Source organism: Protopterus annectens, chromosome 5.part1, assembly GCF_019279795.1.
Source record: "Protopterus annectens isolate FY-2018-M chromosome 5.part1, PAN1.0, whole genome shotgun sequence".
Classification (NCBI taxonomy): domain Eukaryota; kingdom Metazoa; phylum Chordata; order Ceratodontiformes; family Protopteridae; genus Protopterus; species Protopterus annectens.
In genome coordinates this window covers 592277828-592300396 of record NC_056736.1, presented here as the reverse complement: position 1 = coordinate 592300396, position 22569 = coordinate 592277828, and the positions used below count along the sequence as shown (strand labels likewise).

At 38.7% G+C, this 22569-nt stretch overlaps 1 protein-coding gene across 1 annotated transcript in view; it reads left to right on the top strand.

The window, feature by feature from the left end:
- Positions 1-21924, top strand: part of LOC122803234 (NXPE family member 4-like) — a 313911-nt gene extending 291987 nt beyond the window's left edge. The window contains exon 4 of the mRNA XM_044072833.1: positions 21801-21924. Within this exon, the coding sequence (XP_043928768.1) occupies positions 21801-21924 (124 nt within the window). The remainder of the gene's footprint in view (positions 1-21800) is intronic.
- The last annotated feature ends 645 nt before the right edge of the window (positions 21925-22569 follow it).

Here is a 22569-nt window from a genome sequence, read left to right as displayed (position 1 = left end):
AAACAAACTATTTCCGGTGGATTGGCTTTTGCATTGCATTTTGTTATTCCCATCATGGCAAGGAGATTCCAGCTGGGATTAGGCCTCATTCCACTAGGGCTACTGCCACTTCTACAGCATTTCTAAGGGGGGTGGCAACTAAGGATATTTTGGAAGCAGCTACTTGGAGTTCAGTGCATACTTTCTCTAAGCATTATCATCTTCCTGTCTACTCTAAGTCTAGGGCTGGTTTTGCCACTGCTGTTTTGCAAGGCATGTTATCAGCTCCTACTTCCTTATAATTTGCCAGCCTCCCTTTCCTCTGCTTTGGGATTCTACCCAATTGTCAGGACTGCAGCAATGGAAGGCGAAGAACATAGTACAGTTTTGTACCTACCATAAATGTAGATGTTCGAGGATTCCATTGCTGCAAATCACCTCCCTCCTTCCCCTCTGTGTTTAGGGGTGGTTGTGTAGGTGAGTTGACATGCTTATATTTTTGTATATATTGTTGTATATATTGTACAGGGTTTTAGGTCCAGGTTGTTTTTGGGAGTTGTCTTTTGGGTCTTCTGTCATCTGAGGCCAGAAAAGACTGAGGAGGTCATGCGATTAGTACCCTGTACTGGCGTCCAGTCTAAGGCGCCATGACCCTCTGGTATTGACTGGGACGCGGACTATACCCAATTGTCAGGACTGCAGCAATGGAATCCTCGAACATCTACATTTATGGTAGGTACAAAACTGTACTTTATCCTAAACCAAAAGTTTATAAAGACCTTCTGGGGGGTTATGATAGGACTAAAAGGGATTTTGTTGACAACATAGATGTACTAGGACAAGATAGAATGACAGATAGGAGCATGCAGGATAAAGGCCCCTTATGATATGAATGACCCTTTAGATTTCCCATCTCTCTGGAGATCTGAGAGACTGAGGAACAAGAGCCTGTGTATTACAACTATCACAATTCAAGATGGAGATTCAGAGGCAACCAACTGAGGAATTAAATAATCCTTTTACTGATGGGAGTATAGTAAAAGAGGGGGTTAAGTACAGTTTTAATGGTTTTAATATTTTTGATTATAGTAATGTTGAGATTAAACTAGATCATTTTAATTTGTTTTCTAAGGGTTTTAAATTTATACCCAAGAGAAAAATCGGATATCAGCAAAGTTATTATTCACCTTAAACCTTTTACTAGAAAAAAGAATTTAGAACTGACATTTAAGGGATATATGACAAATAAAGTTTGGTTGATGAGGGGTTAATGAAGAGAAGTACTTATAAACCTCCCTTGCAGTCCCAGCTTAGGAATTTTGAAATGGTTGCTGAGAAGGGGTTAAGACAGGCTATAAAGGAAAACAGGGTTGTTTCGAACTTAACTAAGGAATAAAGGAAGTTATTAGAGGATATTAGGAATAATAAATTATTAAGGGTTATGAAACCGGATAAATGGGGAGGGGTCGTTTTTATGGATACAATTATATATGAGGGGAAATAATGGAAATTTTGGATGATAATACTAAATATACTAGAGTATCCATTAATGAAATAAACATAGTTCATAAAGGATTTATTTGTGCTTAAAGGACTTGTTTTTGGAAGGACTTATAGAGATGGACACATACAAATTCTTATATTGTGATAGACTGAGAGTCCCCTCTATATTTGGTAAGGTACACAAAAATATTATAAACCCACCCCTGAGAGCCATTGTTTCTGCACAGGGTTCTGCAACGGCACCATTAGCTAAGTTTTGGATGTTAAGCTCAAAAAACTTTCTATGATGGGTTGATTATTGAAAGATTCATGGGATTTATTGAGAATGGTTAATTCTGATTTATATGATAATAAAATAATTTTTATTACAATCGATATAGTTGATTTATTTACATCTATACCATATGACTTGGGGTTACAATGAACTCACAAATAATGAGTTTTGTGTTTGTTTGACTTTAATGGATTTAGTTTTGAAAAATAATTTTTTTGAGGGGGAATTCTTTCAGCAGCTAAATGGGGTAGCAATGGGGGCTTAGTGTATACCCACATATGCAAACATTATTCTTTCTGACTGGGAATGAAAATATGTATTTAATTCTGAGTATAGGAATTGTTGGAGTTTATATAGGCATTATTTGGATATCTGTTTATTTTGAGTAGACTCAGAGAATATGTTTTAAGAATTTTTTAAATGTATTTCTGGTGCTACAATTTTTTTGAGGTTCACCTATGAGCATACCTCTCAACCTCTTAGTGCAAGAAATCTGGACAAAGCCCAACAAAATAGTGGGACAAAGGCCCAAAAATTGGGACACATTTTAAATATTGCTCTTATAAACTTAGACAGTTGTTAGAATAACAGGATTTGTGTTATCATCCATTTTCTGAAGGATATGAAGTCTGAAAATCAAATGCATGTCATTATTTAGTGACTTTAATTGTTAGAGCATCCTGTTGATTTGTCAAAAAAAAATTTTTATGACTAACAGACCAAAAATATGAGGCAAAAATCTGGATATTCTGCGAAAATCTGTAGAGTTGAGAGGTATGCCTATGGGATCAATCACAATGAAATTAGTTATTTGGACCTAACTATTCAGCAACACAATTTTAGGTTTAAATCTAAGGTCCATAGAAAAGAAACTTTTTCCAACTCATAGCTATACTACAGAAGTACGCATCCCTTCTATCAAAAAAAGTTCAATTAAGGGGCAATTTGTAAGGGCGCACAAAATGATCTGTGAGAATGATGACTTTATGGCAGAATGTCAGTTTTTGATAGACATGTTTAAGGCAAGAAGTTACCCAGAAAAGTTATTGTTTGAGGTTCAAAAAGAAGTAGTGGAAGGTAGAAAAACTAAGTTCGCCTCCCGCTTATAGAAAAAGAAAATGTTAGTGTTGATCAAGGTGATGCAAAGAATGGGGCAGGTGATGGATCACATGAGGGTACAGTGGTAATTAACTATGATGGTGATGCAGGGGTAGTAAGGAGAACACGAGAAAAGGAAGGGGAAAGGTTTGCCAGCATTTCAGATCTTGATACTATTTTGGATAAGCCTCTAAAATGTATTTATAGGAAGAGTTGCAATATTAACAATATACTGGAGAACAACAGACCCTTCATCCATTAAACCATGGAAGACAGGTACTCATAAATTTGGGTCTTGTCCACAGTGCCCCTACCTAAATGAAAGGGATGTCCTACATATAGTTACGAAAGATAAACACATTAAAAATAAGTGTTATGTTAACTGCTCCACTAGTGGGGTTCATAGGTTCATAGGTTGGTACGAGGCTATCGGCCCTAGGGCCTATACAAACCTAGCCATAACAATTCCCTGGCTAGTTCTTCCCACAATATTTACTTCCCTGGACCCCTGTCTAGCAGAGCAACTGACGTGATCCCGGGGTGAATTTCCTATCTCCCATCCAATCATCAAGGTTCCTTTTGAAGAGGGCCAAAGAGGCGCTCTGCTTGACATGTATGGGCAGTCTATTCCAGAGTATGGGGAGTCTCTGTGTCAGAAACTTATCCCTCCAGCATGTTTTGTTCATTGTGATGACAAGGTTTAGATCTCTGGAGTGTGTGGCTCTGAGGGATTGGGATTTCTTTAAGTGTAGCATGTCCAACAGCTCTGGGTTTGACATGCTACACTTAAAGTGTAGGGTAGTTTACATCGCTTTATGTAACCAGTGCAATGGATTTTACATAGGTAAAATGGAGAGAAAGTTTAGAGTTAAATATATGAGCATAGTTACGACTTTAAGAAAAAAAATTTAAAAAATGCCCTATATAAATATTCCCAGTTTTGTATTGGTGCAGATTTTAACTATAATTTTTTTTGTATTGGAAGCGGTACTCAGAGATCTAAGACGAGGGCAGTGGGAGGCAAGACTTGTATGCAGGGAATTATACTGGCATATAATACTTGAAGCCAATAAATTCCCTGGTTTGACTGACATGTTCCCCTTGGTACCTTAGCTTAAAGCAGCTAAACTTTAATTAGTTCATGAATTGGCCACTAGATGGAGCTCCAAGACAATAAGATGACCTAGTTGAGAAGTTTACACGCATTGTATTAAGGTTTTTATTATAAATCAATATTTTATTTGTTATTTTAAGGTTTAAAATGTTTTGAAAAATAGTTTTTGAAACAATGTTTCTTCATTGTTATATTTATGTAGTAATATTTAAGCATTTTTGTAGGAAATAACTTATCAAGAATTAGAAATTAGATTATTTGTTTTACTTGTTAAATGTTTTAATTGAATAATTGTTTTTTTTTGTGGTTATAAAAAGATCGTGGGGAATGGTATACTAGGAGCTCATGAAATTTTGACAAGACGAAAACGCGTTGATACGTTAAGATTTAGTGTGGATTTGCTGTTTTTACGTGGTGTACTACATTCGTTCATTAACGGTGTCATTTTAAGGACAGTGGTTGAATTTGGAGTGACTTTGTTCTATATTTATTTGCTTTTTTGGTTTTGGCCCTTTTTCCACCTTATTTCTGTGTATGATTTGGTTTAATGTTGGTGAAGTATTGCTTATAAAAGCTTGTCGATTTTTAAATATATAAAGTGGGAGGGATGGGTCATCTAAGTTGTGTAGCACTTTTGCTAAATCTTCATCAGATCTGCCAACTGAAAGTGAATGCATGTTATTTAAATTTACCATTACTTTACTGAATTTTACTTTGTTTTGCTTAAATGTGCATACTTTCTAATGGTTGTGGTGTTGTGGTTAATGACAGTGGAGGCCGGTTTAAGCCAGACAAAGTCAGACTTTTTTCCACCATGGCCCCTCATTCCACTGCTAAGATTTGCTATCCATAACTAACACCCACCTGAGGTAGATCCCCCACCCCCACATTATGTCCAACCATCATTGTTTTATAGATTTTTAAGCCTTTTGTAAAAATGTTTTATATATATATATATATATATATATATATATATATATATATATATATAAAGATACTCCTAAAATACACCACTTTTATGGGCACTCGTCCACACAACTGAGCGAGCAATCCCGGCCCCTACTTACAAAAGCACTTTGGTTCTTAAGACCAACACTGCCCTTTGGACATACACGAGCAAACTCTTCATCACTAGTTTTGAAAATGATGACTAGCAAAACATGGGACTTTAACTCCAGGGATTGTATCACTTTATGCCCTTTATCAAGTTCAATCTAAAGGCACCTTTTAATAAACTTTAATAAAATTACTACATGATTGTGTTTCCTCCTATGGGACCATGTGGTCCTATCATCATCAACTACACCATGGACTGTGGCTGCATCAGTGCCAAGGGTTTGCAGAGCCCCTTTACATTAAACTACATATTTGGCATGTTGTTTCAAAATAATTCTGCCCGATGGCAGGACTCTCAGGTTTGCCCAATTGCCTCACTATCCGCACCCCTTCAATTTCCCCTGCCTAACCACTGATTCTGCCACCCCCAAGGGACAAGATGGCAGCAAAAGGGACGCAGTCCATCGCATTTTAACTCCAGGTTTGTCTCCTCTACACTAGAGCTGCACGTGGGCAACTTTGTTTCTTAATTTATGGAATAAACATCTTCTTAGGTGCTAGCTTTACAATCATGACTGAGTCTAGTGTTTAGGAAAGCACACATGGATGCAGCGCTTCACCACTATCATTTTAAAAGGGCACCGAATAATGCTGCCAGACCCAATGTTAGTCATAAGGATCCACCCTTAGCTGAATTCACTATAAACTCAAAATTTCGAAAAAAACACCCTGCACTACTCCTCATCCCAAAACAATAAACTTACAACAATAATTGAGCTACATTTAGGAAGAAATTACGGAGAATGTACCCTAAAGCACACTTGCAAACCCATGGCCCTCTTAATGCCCTCAGGCAAATCATACTTATCCACAACACCAAAACCATTAGAAAGTATGAACATTTAAGGAAAACAAAGTAAAATTCAGTAAAGTAATGGTACATTTAAATAACATACATTCACTTTCAGTTGGCAGATCTGATGAAGACTTAGGAAAAGCACTGCACAACTTAGATGACCCACCCTCTCACTTTATATATTTAAAAAAAAACTCTATTGACAAGCTTTTATAAACAATACTTTACCAAAATTAAATCAATGATCTATGGGTAATTTTGGGAATTTTATGACCAGATTTAATTTTTAAAGAAAATGAACACACATAATTTTTTATTTATTTTTTTTTAATTTGATGTAGTATAAAATCAAACTATTTCAAACTAACATAAGAATTGTTAAAAGCCTGACTGGATGGGATATAAGAACTTATAACTCAAACAACAATAAGAACTGAAAGCATGATGTTTTTTAATTGTTGCCCGCCCTCAAGCATGTAGGGTCAAGCCCACTGTGACATCATGGGCATTTCAATAAACCTAACCCTCTCCATACATGCCCCCTATGATGCAGTGGGAGCTGACCAGCCTGGACCTACCCACTATAACCGTAATAAAAAGCTCTGACAAACCAGTTGTTACTCTGTCTACTAAGCAGCGCTCATCTGCCAATAAAAATCATCCATTGTGAACTGAACTGGGGATGGATAACTGTTATTTTTTTTTTAATGTTAGCTTTCATCATTAAAAAGATGAAAAAAAATGACAGTGGAAAAACAATCTCAGCACAAAAATGCTAGCCATTGCTTCTGGTGCTGAGATAACACCTCATAGATTCATAGATTAGTACTAGGCTAACTGCCCTTGTGAGCTATTTTAAGCCTAGCCAATTATCCCATCTGATGTTAGGGGGTTAGACATCTAGAAGAGAAAGATAAATAGAGGAGAATGTCAAACCAATGTCTTACTAACCCATTTTGAAATATACTACAAAATATTCAACTAACGCTTTGCTCTTTTAATGAAATGAAAACAGAAAAATAGCAATACCACCAAAACTGTCAGTATCAATTTCAAACCTGGAGAGCAAAATACCAGCAGTCCAAGTAGTAAAGATCAAGTAAGCAGGACAGAAACCTTCAGCAGTGACCATTAACAACTGTCAAAGGAAAAAACTTCAAAGACCAATGCACGTAAGGTTCAGTTAAGGCACATTTAATAACTTGCAGCAAGGAGACAAAAACATGCAAATACAAGATTTTGCCTAACTACTAACAGGAGGTATGCTATTGTTATACTGTTTTACAAGGCATGGCCTTCTATAGCTGACATAATCAAACACAACTTTCAGTATTGTTCTACAGCAGATGTTACTCAGATTTTCTGCTGACATGACTAGATTTATGAGAAACTTTTTGAGAAAAACAACCTGGCCTTGGTGGGCTCTAGCCGTTACAAGCTTCTATTGTATAATTCTAATGCATGTGTTAATTTCAAGGTACTTTTCTAACTCAGACACAAGCAAATGCTGATTGCAGTTCATATTTTCAAGCAGTCTTTGTTCTAATTATGTATAGCTTCTGCAGCTGTGTGTTTTCTCACAGCACAAGCGGAACTCCTTGTCTAAGTTTCATAACATTTATACAAGTGGTATTGTTCTATTCATTATTTTCCTGACACAAGCAGAAATCATCTGCTTCTCAGTAAATTTTCAAGGCATAAGCAAAGATTTTAGCTGCACATATTTCATGACAATACAAGGTCAGAAAGCTTCTGCACTTTGTACAGATTTATGCAGTGTAAAATAGAATAAATGTGTTAACCCTTTTCAAGCTCTAAATGCACTAAGCATATTACTAATACATATACTAATACATATTTTTCTGACAACAACCCAGTTCATCATCCTTTCATTTTGTGCCATTTCCCTTACCCCCTGGAGACAATGTAACCGTTTTATAAAACAGTACTTACAAGTCACTACAGCCAAATAGGTCATGGGGTTGTGTCAACAGTTATTACCACAGAAGTTTGTGCCACAACACTTTCAGGTCCTTCTAGTCTGGCAAAACAGCTACATGTCATCATGGCTGTGTTAACAGCTACTGGACAACCAGACCACTTGAGTGGTACTTATGTCAAGAACAAGGACATTTTCTTCTTAAGGATTGTTCACGGTTCCATAAAAGATGGATCAGTGAAAGCTTATTTTAGATCCTGAGGGTCTGAACATATTCTTGAAGACTACCGACCGAGGCAGCTGAGGATAGCTGAGGGTAGAATGTTTCGCACTCTCCTGTTCATAATGTAAATTTCCATAGCAGTAATCTATATGATGAACATAATGCGTCAGAGTGAATATGGTGATTAAAACAGAAGTGATGAGACAGCTGCTGTATGACGGGGTTTATCCTTCGCCACACACTACTGCATCTTTGACAGAGCTGTTATTGTTTTTATACAATTATTTTTGCAGCCAAATATAGATGTTATGGACTTTTTTTATCCAGTCCCAGGGACCTTGCCTAATACCTTCAGTACATATGCTCTCTCTGCTAACTCATCCCTCATGGGGTGAATTCCAGGCATTCCCAAACTGGTTGAAAGCTCTCTAGCCTATTCATTTCCATTTCGTCTTTCCCCTTGAGATGAGAGTTTGGCATTACAGTGTGGGCCAGTGTACCCCATCCATGAAAGTTCCCATCCCTCCTAACCCTCTCTGGAGGCAGAGAGCTGACACATAATGGCTGCCTGGGTGGGGAATGATGTGTGAGTATTCTCACAAACTTCATCCCCATGTCAGAGGCACATGCAAGGCCAAGCCTGCTCTCGCCTGTTGCACAGGTGAATCCTTACCCTCCAGTTGATATCAACAATGTAGTAGACCCCTGCCCTCCCTCCAGAGTGGGTAAGATGATGTCAGCAGATGGATTTCTTGATTATTTGACTGGTCACTCCAACACCCATGCCACTAACTGAACATGGGTTACCAGAATCGTGGTCAGGGTTTCATCTCTTTAGGGCACAGTACTAGGTGAGCATAATGGGCATTTGGTCAGTGTAATTACTTACAATGTATATTATAGTTTCCTTTTCATCATAGCCAGTGTTGATACATTGAGCTGAAATTTACTGAGAGTGCTAAATACCTCTGCCTCTGTGCAGAGATTGTCAAATATGAGCCTTCCTGTTCTTGCATTTTCTGTTTTCAATCTCTTTCTCTGAGTGCCTACATTTTCACATGCCCATTATCACCTGGTCATCCACAGAGGAGAGATGAAAGTAAAGATAATGCAGAGTCGCAAAAGGAGGACACTAACCAGGCTACCATACACAGTGAGCTAAATGTTATGATACAGAAAGTGGCATCAGGCCCATAAAAACCGCAGCAAAAATAAAAACACAAAGAAGGGGTTAGCAACAAACTAAGATGTAGTGAAAGACGTCACTTATATTGAGCCATAAATCAGCATCATCATCATCAACCCCTTTTTTTTCCATTTCTTCCCTGGATTGGAGTGTTGTGTCACACAAGCAATCTACATCCTTTTATTCGATTATCATGCCCAGCTGTCACAAATCTTGTCTCAAACAGTTTATCCATCTTTTGGCTGGACATGTCTCCTGTTGTGTAATACTGTCTATTTCAAATCTGCTTTTCCAAACTGCTTTCTTGCATGTATAACTTAATCACAGTAATGTAGAGTGTCCTTCATCTTTTCTGCAAGTGAGACTATTACTGGTCTTATTTTGATGTCCTCATTTCTCCATCTGATTAATGCACTTAAACTTCAACCAGTGCTCATACTAGCCCTGAACTAGGGCTATGAACCTATGAACTAAGTGACAACTGCCACAATTCTTACTACATGGACACTAAAACACACAAAATCATTATTTCTGATTATTCTTACCTGGAATATTCTTGTTGTTTCCCACAAACCATTATTGAGTGACATACAACAGATAGACTGTTCCCCAGTTTATACTACAAATAATCCCACAGTAGCTCTAGCACCATTTTAGAATCTTCTGTTACATATTCAAGATAAACTTTTTCCTCTTAAGCAGAGCCAACTATCTGAGAAAAGGTCACCATGGTTTACATATGACGTTGAGCAAAAAATCAAGGATAGAAATTAAGTCTGGGCCACTTGGAAAGGTAACCCTTCTGATCAAGCAAAGTATATAATATTTCTTAAAGTAAAGAGAGACACAAGAATTACTACTAACCCCATGAAGGCAGCTTTTCTTTGGCAGAGTCAGGGGCAGCAGTATCGGGTTCCATTTACATTATCAAAGCATCGAATGCCCTTTCATCAACATGTAAACACTGGACTACCAAAACTTCAAACGGCCACATAAGCAAATTTTTTTCCCAGGGGAAAAAAATCACTTAGGAGTCGTCAGGAATTTGCCCTTTCCTGCACTGTAGTGCGATCTCAGAGTTGGTACATTTAGTTTGGGGGGTCATAGCCCCCCACATTGGGGGGGTGTGGGGGTCAAAGTCTCCCACTTCTTAGGGTGTGACAGTTTGTTTTCTTTGCTGTTGGCCAAGCGATTTCTCCCCTAGGAAACAATTTGCTTATGCGGCCGTTCGAGATTTTGGTAGTTCATTGTTTATGTGTCAATGAGGGGGCGTTCGATGAACAGCCCTTTCGACAATGTAATATAGACCCGCAGTATATTGGTAATCCCAGAATATTCTGGCAAACTATTAAACAAGTCAGCACAGACAAATTATTTTCCAAAGGGCGTAGTAAAAATCCACACATACCAAACAACTGAAATGATCATAGGGATGACATTTCATACCCCCTCCAGTGCCAGATGAAGTATTTCATGCAGATCCCCCACACTCTGAGTCATCCTGCACCAGTATCTAGCCTCTTCACCTTTCCATTTAAAACCATCACCAGAAATGCCGTTGAAAACTTGCTAAGCAGTTTGCATTACAAATACAGAGCACACTTTACCTCATCCTAGGCTGTTGGAAGTCCGCCACCTTATTTTATTCCGACCAATCATTCACATTTTCAGTCTCACTGAATCATTACATTTTTCCCATCAAGCTTTAAAATCTTTCATAATATCCCTCCCTAAAGTATCTTACTTCACCTCAGGTAATAATTACAGTTGCACAACAAACATTTATCCCCTGGCAAAAGTGCTTGAGAAACTGGTATATAATCAAATCTTGAAATAAATTCCTCCTTATCATCACCAACCCCCTTTTCTCATTTTCTTCATGGCAACAAAGTGTCATGTCAGTTGTCACCCTCTCTCTTGACTCAGTGCCACTCTACTGCCTTCTTCAGCAGGCCACTGATGAAGCATCCTGAGTGGCTTGAAACCGTTATTGTTTTCTAATAAATGTATTCTAACAGTTGGACCAGTGGTTTATTACTTTTGATGATGCCTTTATGGGACATCTTTGGCTTCTGCACTGATGCCTTCATTTCTTCATCTGCCCCACGGTCTCCATCCTACCACCCATCTCACGCACTTCATCTCCATCACCTCTAACTTCCTCACTTGCTCTGCCTTTACTGCCCAAGTTTCTGCACTATACAGTAATACTGGTTGCACCACTGCTTTGTATACCTTACTGTTCAGCTTCTTTGGCACTCTTCTGTGATATACTGCACCTGATACTCTGTGCCACTTGGCTGCAGCCCCTCCAATGCTAGCTTAATCTCCTAATTTAAATTTCCCTTCTCCTCAACCACTCCTTCTAGATACTTGAAGTTGTTAACCTGTTCTATTATTTTCCCTTTTATCTCAGTTCTCACCTTCTTCTGATTTCCCCCATTTTCTGCCATTACAACTTGCCTTATCTGCACTCAGTTTCATTCCATGTGCTTTCAGTTCTGCATTCCATTTTCCTATATTTTGCTGAAGTTCTTATTCAGTCTGCTTCTAATGCCACATCATCTGCATATAGCACTCTGTTGATCTACCCAATCTGACATGTTTGCTAGTTTAATCCATCACCACTGTGAACAGCAGTGGGCTCAGAGATGAACCCTGATGCAGACCCACTCCCAATGGGAATTTCTCTGTGAGACCAAACACTGCTCACCCATGAGTCATTGGGTCATTGCACATGGCCTGCACTAATTCTACCAATGTTTCTTCGGCTTCGAACAACCACAGGACTGCCCAAATCAGCTTTCTTGAGTCCTTGTCATATACTTTCTTGTGGTCTAGGAATGCCCAGTTGGACTCTTTCCTCATCTGTAGCTTCTTCTCACGTATCTGTCTCACTGCAAACATGGGGTCACTTGTGCTGCACCCTGACCTGAATCTGAATTGCTCACCACCCATCTTACTTGTTGTTACTCTGCATATTTCTTTTATTAGTCACCCTCTCCAGAACTTTCATGTAGTGTGATAGGAGTCTGATACCCTGTACTGCCTACATTTATTACTGCCCCCTTTGTTCTTGAACATGGGCACTAGTATGCTCATGCTCCAGTCATCTTGGGTATGCCTTTCTTTCCATACTGCTATGAGTACCTTCAGGAGACATTTCTACCCTATCACACCTGGCATCTTTATCATATTTGCAGAGATCCCATCTGAGCCTGCTGCTTTCCCTGACTTCATCTTCCTTAGTGCTGTTCTTACTTATTCTAGGGTGGGCTCGTCCTCTTCTTTCATCATAAGCTGTGTTTGAGGCAGTGCAGCTTCTGTGGGGTTTTCTTGATTCAGAAGCTGCTGTAAGTACTCCTTCCATCTGCCTTTGATGTCCTCTGGACTTGTGAGCAGGTTGTTGCTGGTATCCCTTATGAAGGGTGTCTGACTATCTTTTTTAACTTACAACCTGATATAGTTTCTTTGTGTCATCTATTGAGTCACTTTCCAAAAGCGGGTAGGGGGCCTCTGATGCCTTGTTCTTTGATATCACAGCTCCTGTCTTAGCCTCTTTTGATAGTCAACCTGTATTCCTTCTCAGCTTGGTCTATCTTTTCCATCTCTTCTATCACTTTTTCCTGCACGCCTCCTTTCATTTACTGACTTCCTGAATGTCTGCATTCCACAGCCAGCTCTCCTTATGTACCGTATTTCCATACCTGGCACAGTCACGTATCTGTTTTGTAGTCCTTGCACACACTGTTTTGTGGCACTGTCATTATTCAACTCCACCTATTTCCTCTTCTTCTAGAGGGGCTAGAGTTCTGAGTAATTCCTAGAACTCTTGTGCTTCCTCCAACCAACTTCCAGGTTTTCAGCCTAGTCTCTTATGACCTTAGAGCTTCTCTGACCGCGGCATGTAGCTGGTTGTGGCAACCAGTAACTGTTTCAATGGGGATGACTTTGTAATCACTGATTCTATACCAGTGTCCTTTCCTTACTAGAAGGAAGTCTACCTGCGTTGCATGTTGTACCAGATTAGGTCTCTGACCTTGTGAATGTCTCTCTTTTGCTGAACCATGTGTTGGCTACTATCAAGTCATTTGCCAAACAGAAGTCTAGAATGACTTCTCCTTCTTTATTCCTTTTGCCCCACCCATGTGGACCCAGGCAGTCCTTACATTCTGTTCTGTCTGTCCTAATATGTGCATTATGTCTGTCCTAATATGTGCGTTCAGATCACCCATTATCAACACCAGTTCATGTTATCCTGCTTTATCTAGTTGGTCCTGCAACTGCTTTCTAAATGTACTTTTTTCTTCACTATCACAACACTGTGGTGCCTAGGCTGAGATTATGAATGCTACCCTATCCTTACACTGTAGTCTGGCTGCCATGAGTCTGTCGCCAGTTCTGATTACATCCCTGACTGTCTTTTGAAGCCTCTCCCTCACTACAATCCTTGTCTCATGGATACAGGGATGTGCTGCCTCCTCCTTACCATCATGTCATCCACTTCCAAGCTGCATCCTGCCAGCAAACCTGTACTGAGTGTAGCAATCCTTAGCTCAAGTTTAGCAGGTTTGATTGGTTTTACTTCCAGCTTTCCTCACCAGAGGCATCCAAGGTAACCTAACTGGGCAGCTGGAGACCAGCCAGCCAGTAGATTTCTGACCCAGGGCTTTATGGCAGGTACACTCTAGCCAGTAGGGATACCCCCCCCCCACACCATTAGCATGGGTCCCTGGTGAAAGTCTAAGTAGGCCAGGTCCTCAAGCCACTTATCATTGGCAAATATCCATGCTCATTTTTGGTGACTGTGGTCAACATGAGTGAATCACCTAGAGTCAATTTTTAAACTGTTGAGTGACCAGCCCTGATATGGTCCACAGTCTGTGATCCATGTTCTCCTGTCTCGAGGAAACTGTGCACCACAGATGATACCCAAAGTGGTTGGTCTGTTCAACTCTTCCCATTATAGGCACCATCTAGAGTCTGTGTTACTGCCCAAAACTCCATTCTTGGTTGAGGTTCAATGTAGAAACACTTGGCATATTTTTGGGAGGTTCGAAGAATCCCACAGAGACACAGGGAGAATATACAAACTCCATACAGGCCAGGCATTGGCTGGAGGTCAAGGACTGAACCTTGTACCTTGTACATGGAGACAAAGACCTTTTTTTTTGTTTGTTTTTTTTTTTTAATTTTATTTCCTTTTGCAAGTTACAAAGTGAGAACCAATATAACAACACCATAAAGAATAGAAGTCAGTAAAAATAAAGTACAATGAACTACAACAGCTAAAATAACAATAAAATGCATTAATTATTTACATATTTACAAATAGTCTAGCAGAATTAAGACATTTCAACTATGCAAAGTGAGTAAAAATGTTGCTTAAATGTTGTGTAAATCTTAATAACTGAGCTTGATAAATAATATAACTAGTTTTCCAGTGCTTAGCACTAAATAACTTAATAATACTGGCTATAACCCAGAAAACACTGAAGTACAGCAGAGAGTCCTATAAAAGTTACAGTCAAGTCCAAATATCCAAAATGGCAGCCTAGCTGCATGGGGACTCCATAAATCGCACGCATGGGGACGCCATAAATCGCACTTGGATTTTGTAGGAAATACTTCCAAAAGCTTCTAACTTTGCAACACTCCCAAAATGTGTAGGATATCTGCTTCCAGACTTTCACATCCCCAACAATTAGTAAGGGGAACAAGACCAAAATGTGCCTTTTAATTTGGAATGCAATACCATATCTATCTATCTATATCTGTATATATCTATGTCTATATCTATATCTATATTAAAAAAATATATATATAAATATATATATATATATATATATATATATATATATATATATATATATATATATATATATATATATATATATATATATATAGAGAGAGAGAGAGAGAGATACTGATCATCTACTTAGGCCTTTTCTTTAGTTTCTTAAGTGCTATTCAGATTTGCTTCCTTTGTGCTTTAGAGTGTCTAGTCTTTTCTTGAGGATTCTACTTGCGTAATAGAAGACATTAAACTGACATTGTCCTACCCTCCCATACTTCACTATAGATCAGCCCTGCTCTCCCTTTTTTGATGTTCTGCCATCTACTCCTACTCAGTGCTTTACCGGACTTGACTAGTTGACAAATATGAGTACGACAAATATTGTCTAGCCATCTGAAGGTAAAATATTACTGCACTGGTAATTGAGACTGCACTTGTAGATTTTCAAATGATTTTATTGCTGCACACCTCATGGAGTAATGGAGCTGTGGCCACCTAAGAAGGCCTTTGAGATGCAGATATAACTACCTGCATGACCTACCACTTTGACCACGATCATGATAATGATGCCTGATTAGGTCTGATAGGTTCCTAGGTAGGTACTAGGCTATCGACCCAAGGACCTAGGTAAGCCTAGCCAACAAGGTTCCCTGGCTTATGCCACCCAAGAAAGTTAATTTCCTGTGCCCCTATCAAGCCGAGCCACAGAAGTGATCCCTAGGGTGTATTTCCTATGTCCCATCCACTCGTCAAGATTTTTCTTGGAGTGCTAATGAGGAACTTTGCTTGACATAGATAGGTACCTTGTTCCAGAGTATGGGAAGTCTCTGTGACAGGAATCTATCTCTCCAGCATATCCTGTTTATTGTGGTGACAAGGTTTAGGTCCCTAGAGCATGTAGCTCAGAGGGATTGAGATTTCGTAAGTTGTAGCATGTCCAACAGCTCTGGGTTTAACATAGCTTTATATGTTAGGCAGAGATCTCCTCGGAGTAGGCGATATGCTACTGAGTAAAGCTGGAGTTTTTTGAGACAGTCAGTGTAGGGCATCTGTTTGAGGCCAGTAATCCTCTTTGTGAGGTACTTCTGTGGCCTTTCCAGCCACTGCAAATATCTTGTGAGGTACATTCCAAAAGGGGCATTGTACTCTATAATGGGTCTAATGAGTGCTGAGTAGAGGGGAACAATGACCTCTTTTTCCCTGGATGAGAACCCTTTTGTGAGGTGTGCCACATAGAAGGATTTCCTGACTATTGTGGCAATGTGATTATCAAAGGAGAGACTACTGTCCACCTGGATCCCAAGGTCCTTTATCACACATTCGGTGTTAAGTAGACTGCCGGTTATGTGGTAGTTCATGGGTACAGCGTTTTTACCAAAGGGGGTGACAATGCACTTTTTGGCATTGAGCTTGAGGCCATGCCTCTGACACCAGGCAACTGTCTCAGTGAGCCCCTTCTGTAGGATGTCCACATCATTTAGGGACTCGACTATGGCTCCTAATTTGCAGTCATTTGCGAACTTCATTAGCCAGAGGCCTTCTGTGTTAGCCTGTACTTCAGAGAAGTAGATACCAAACAGGAGAGGTCCCAGGACTGAAACCCTGTGGTACTCCACTTGTCATTGGTTTGAAGTCAGATTTGGAGTCTGCAACTTTTACAGTGTGGGTTTTGTCAGTGTGCCACTTGGTAACCCATCTTGTGACATAGGGATTTATACCTAGTTTAGTGAGTTTAGCTATAATTCCAGAATGGGGGATGGTGTTGAAAGCCTTGGTGAGGACAAGATAGGCTGTGTGAACCACCTTACCCTCATCTATGGCTTTGGTGACTGCCTCAAAGAAGTTGATCAGGTTCAGATGGGTCACTACCCCAGGCCAGCCTGCCTATAAGCAATGTTCCTTCATAGTTACAAAAAAACAGTCTCTTAAAAAGGTTAATTTACCTAAATCATAAAAGATTTCCCCCTCAGCATCCTGGTTGAGTAAATCTTTTAGATAACATAATAGAATACTTATCTGAAAAGCTAACTCATGAGATGCTACATGCGGGGCACCTGTCCCACCATAATATCTCAGAACATAAGCTAAGGAAGCCAAAATTCACCTACCTTCTTCCCCCAGGATAGCATTATCTAATGTGTTGAATAGCACCTATACTGATGAGCATCAGGGGCACTGGGACTCAAATATATGTAGCAGCAGGAATAATTGGCATAAAAAATCTACCTCCTATACAGTAAAGTTCCCACATTTTATATTAATGGATTTCTTTGGGTTATATTTAAGACTCGAAGCTTTTTCAAAAATATTCATAACTTTATCTAACACCTGAGGGAGGTTGAAACTCATTAGCCTACAATCATTTTCAAACATAAGAAAATTATTAATCGCTCTATCTAATCTGCTATAGCTCACCAGACATGTACATACTTGATAGGACGGCTCCTCCATGATTAGTAAAAAAAATGGCTTGGAGACAGTGGACAACTTTGTCAAATGCTCCTCTGTATGTCTCCTGGGCTGGATAAGCCCCCACTGACCAAACTTCGAATGGGAGGTTTGGAATATAGCTAATTCAGCCAGCGCAAAAAATGGTTCCCACATTTTCTATGATCACAAACTGTAAAGAGAATCTACCACTTCTTCATGTCGAATGCCTTTTTGATATCAAAGATGACAACACTGGTGTTAGGGGCTGCTACTCTGGTGTTATAATAGACATGACTCCCATCAGTTGTTTGCAGTCTCCCTGCCTCCAAAAAACTCACTTTGCCCTTTTTGAATTAAGCAGAGTAGAATTTTTTTCAGCCTAGTAGCCAATATCCTAACAACAATTTTTGGATGGGTGAGGGGGAAATTACCTTAACCATTATGCTAAGTGGTCTTGGAATAAAATACAAAATATGATATACTTATTGAAAGACAGCATGATTTCAGACCCAAACCCAGTACCACCACTGCCTAACTAATGCTAACTGACCAACTCTATCATAATATGGGAAATGGTGAATTTATGGGAGCAATTTGTTTGGACCTTAAAAGTACATTTGAATAAATTGATCACAGATTGTTTGCAAACAAAATTAAAAACGTTGGTTTTGCTGCTGAATTATTACAATAGTTTGATAACTGCCTGTCTCACAGAAGTTTGACAGTTCACACAAATAATAACAATTTGACCTTGGCACTACCTCAAATGGTGTACCACACGGGTCTTTGTACTTGTACCGTTTATGTTATCACTCTCTTCATAATTTGGTATTATGCCTGCTCAAGACAGATTGTGTATTGTAGGCAGATGACTTGGGTCTATATTATCTTGTCGAAAGACGTGTTCAGCGAACACATCTTCATTGACAAGTAAAAGGCGAACTCTGTAATCGATGAACGGCCAAATCAGTGACTTTTTTCCAGGGGAAAAAAAGCACTTGGCCATCATCAGGGATTTGCCCTTTTCCCCACTGTAGTATGATCTCGGAGTTGGTATATTTGGTTAGTGGAGTGTGGGGGGGGCACAGGCCCCCACTATGTAGGGTTTGAATGTTTGTTTTTTGTTTATTTGGCCAAGCGATTTTTCCTTTGGGGGGAAAAAAAGTCGCTGATTTGACAATTTGGTGATTACAGGGTTCACTGTTTACTTGGCGATGAAGACATGTTTGCTGAATATGTCTTTCGACAAGATAATACAGACCCAATGACTTAATGCTACTGAAAGGCACAAAATTGCTAATCAATTTAATTTAGATCTACAAAATGATTTCTCTGATATTTGGAACGGACTACACTATTAATGCTAACAAATCAGCAGTTGTGATGTTTTAGGACACATAAAAACTAGCTAAGACCACACGATTTCTAATTAATGATCCAGATAATACTCCCATATCCTATGTCTTCACTCAAAAGTATCTCAGCGCTACCTTGTATCAAGCAGTGATCTCACCTAATCCAAAAAAACAGCAAATTGCTAACTTCCTTAATCAAATCAAAGTTTCACTCAGAATATCACTTTTATCCTTAGAAGTTGGGCAACTGCAATCAAGTAACTGCTACCAAGCCTTGACTATGCTTCGCCTATTATATCACTCCGTTATCTTCCCATTACAGCTAAGCCACAAGCCACAGGGAATAAGGTGCTAACATTTACATGTGGACTATAATCCTAAACATTATTGTTACCTCACTAAAAAGTAAGTGGATGCCACTGGAGGCTAGAGCTATTTTCTTACTCATCATAGGTTCATAGGTTCATAGGTAGGTACTAGGCTATCGGCCCTAGGGCCCATACAAGCCTAGCCAAAAAATGTACCCTGGCTTTCGCCACCCAAGAAAATTATTTTCCTGTGCCCCTGTTGAGCAGAGCCACAGAAGTGATTCCCGGGGATCAATCTGATCTTCAAGCCAAAGAGTAACTGGTATTGCCCTCTGATTAGAAATAATTTTTTTTAGAAATTCCACTTACAATTTGAGAAGCCAGGTAATCATCCAGTTGCATAGAACTCCATTTACCCAAGTTTCTACACAGAAAGCATTTAACAAATGTTTTGATACAAAACACGCAAAATAGTGGCAGTCTTTCAGTATTTCACAAACTGCTAAAATCTTGCATTGTAGGCAGACACAAATACAGCTGTCCTAGTGACCCTGGTAAACCCACATCTGCAAACATTCCACTCTGTATGTGTGTATCTCCACAGACTCAGTAGTGGCTTTGTCATTTATTAAAAACCTGCAAACTCATAATAACAAAAATCTGTTTAAATATTTGTTTTATTAGGGGGTGTATTGGAGGCTAATTGTTATTATCACCATTGTTATCAACATCTTCATCATCTTCATCACGATTACTTTCCTTTTTACTCGATTTCTCAGTGCATGCATTTCTTATTCTTCAAATTTATTATGGAATTTATATCTATTTAGATAAATGAAACGCTGCGCTAGTGTGTATTCATATCATTTGTTCTTGATCATGTCTGCCATCTTAGTCTTGGGGCTGCTCGAAGATTGAAAATTTGAAAATAAAACATTTGGATTACATTTTGCATCCAAGGAAGTACATTTGCAACATTGACATATTTTACCCTTTAAATCAGTTTTGTGTATTGTGTTTCCTCTTTATCTGACGTTAAAGCTATTAATTTAAGCCATTTTATAGTCTGCAGTGCTTTTTGGTTTCAGTGCTGGGCCTATGTGCTTTGGGGCCCTCATTTTATTGCATTTTTACTGGCTCTCTTCTGACAGTCTTAGGTCAGAAGTCTTAGGTTTAATTTACACAGCCTTCATTTGCCTGCTGTATGAATCCGAGCATATCAGTTAACCAGCCATTGCTTTCAGGTCACCTCTAAAAGGATGAGAGGTTTTTAGTGGGATACAAACCAGAAAAAAAAGACTGAAAACAGAATTCTAAATTTTGGAGGAGGCTGAAGAAGTAAAGTTTCTCTTTAGACAAATAAATTATGTAGTGACATTCCTGGAAGAGCTTTCAGTCCATGGTGATGGTGATGAATCTCTGCATCACAAGATGGGGGGGGGGGGTGAAGCAAATGCCTGAAAGATTGGTGTAGAACTCAAGAGTTTGAGTTCAGTGGGAAGGGGGATAATTTGAAAAGATCTTGTACTAACAGTGTTTTCTCCATACACCTGAAAGGGGGGCATTAAGCACAGATTTAAAATATCAGGGTAGCTAGTGAAACAAATTCCACTAATGTAAACCAAGTACAAAATATATGTCGTTATTGAGAAAATCAAACTATTGAACAGGACACCAACTTGGAAAATAAAATACATTTAAAATAAAATCATAAAGTTCCATTCCACAGCAGTGTAATGCTAAAAATAATTTAGTCAAGCTCTTTCTCTGCTTTTTTTAATAAAGTATTTGTAACAGTATACTGTTGTGGGACTGAATTTTTTTATTTTATTTTTTTTAATGAGACAACGACAAATGTTAATAGAATCAAAGGAAAAAAGAAAAAGTCAGTAGAAAAAAATGCAAATAAGTACTATTTCTCACAGTTTGAGCAAAAGGTTTCCCAAGCTTCTGTTATTGGTGGAAGAACATTTCCTGGATTTTGTGACAGTAAAACTTGCCTTCCTACCATGGCTTGCCAAAGTGGTTAGTGATATTATCAGTTCTTTAAGGTAAATGCCATCTGGCTCTGTTGCCTAGTGCACCCTTTCATTTTAAGTTCTTTAACATTTTTTTCTCAGTGAAAGGTATACATCAATATTCATACCTTTTTGTTTCTGTTTTTGTTTTCGTTTCTATTTCATTAAAAAAAAAACATTTTCTCCCTTTGCATATACCAAGCAAAAATATTTAAAGCCCTGCCTCACTTTTCTTCCTAGCCACTACCTATATTCCTTTTTAACTGCATCACCCCACTCTTTGCATTATTTTACTCTCTTGTGTGTATACACAGTGTTTTGTATCCTTTCAAATTAACCAATTACTTTTTCTGGAACTTCAGCCTTTGTTTTTTTTCCTTACTTGCTTTCTGTCTTTTTAAGTGGTATATTCCATATGTTCCTTCTGGGGTTCCTTATATTGAAGGGTTCTCGTGTGTAGGAAATATACGTCTCATATGATGATGAAGGAATAAAAGATGACTAGCCATGTTTTGATTCTTTATTAATAAAGAAGTTAGCACATTTTATAACGTCAAAAAATCATAACTATTACTACATGAATTCAATATTTTTTATCTTAAAGCAGTAAAATAAATTATTCAGAATTTGGTATAAAAATGTATTTTTCTGTTTTTGCTTACAGAGACAATATTCTGACAGAAGTTACACCAGAAGGGCCTTCATCAGTTTTTGTTCATAAAAAAGGTAACCACAACAGTTTTAATTATTGTTATATATATATTTTTATTTGTACTGGAAATACTTAAATTGAGCCATCAAGCTACCAGTTCAGTTGTTCAGAATTTAGCTGTGATGGCTGACAGCTGGCTTGGGAATGGAACCTCTAGACTTATGAAGGGCTGATTAAGGTGAGAAAAATCACATTCCATATGATGGCTATCCTACTTCTGAGGCAAAATGTGGGTGGTGGGTATCAAAAAAGAACTCTCTGGTAGACGTCTGAGATTACCATGTATTACCCATATCATTTGAAAAAAAGTGAACCAGCCATGTGGTGTGTCTGTGCAGGAATGTCTTCACAGTGAGGCCACAACTGACTCGTGGTTGTCAAAAAGTGTGACGCTGTGAAATGTTGCCTTGACTTTAGTCCGTGTAATGAGGGAATATCTGCTGCCTTATAGCAGCCACGTTTTTGGGACAGCCTTAACTTCTTGGGTAATTGAGGGTGTCTGACGGTGGTGCACTGAGCAGAAAGCGACAACAGGATGCAGCGGATATTCCTGAAGTGACCAAAGCAAAGAAGAACAAACAAATAAATAGATAAAAGCAAATGTCTGACGTCCAAAGAAATCTAACAAATATTAAAAAGGGATTGCTTTCTCTTTTTTACTTTAATCCACATAAACTGCGACAGAGATTTCCCACTAATATTTTAAGTATCTATGTATCTT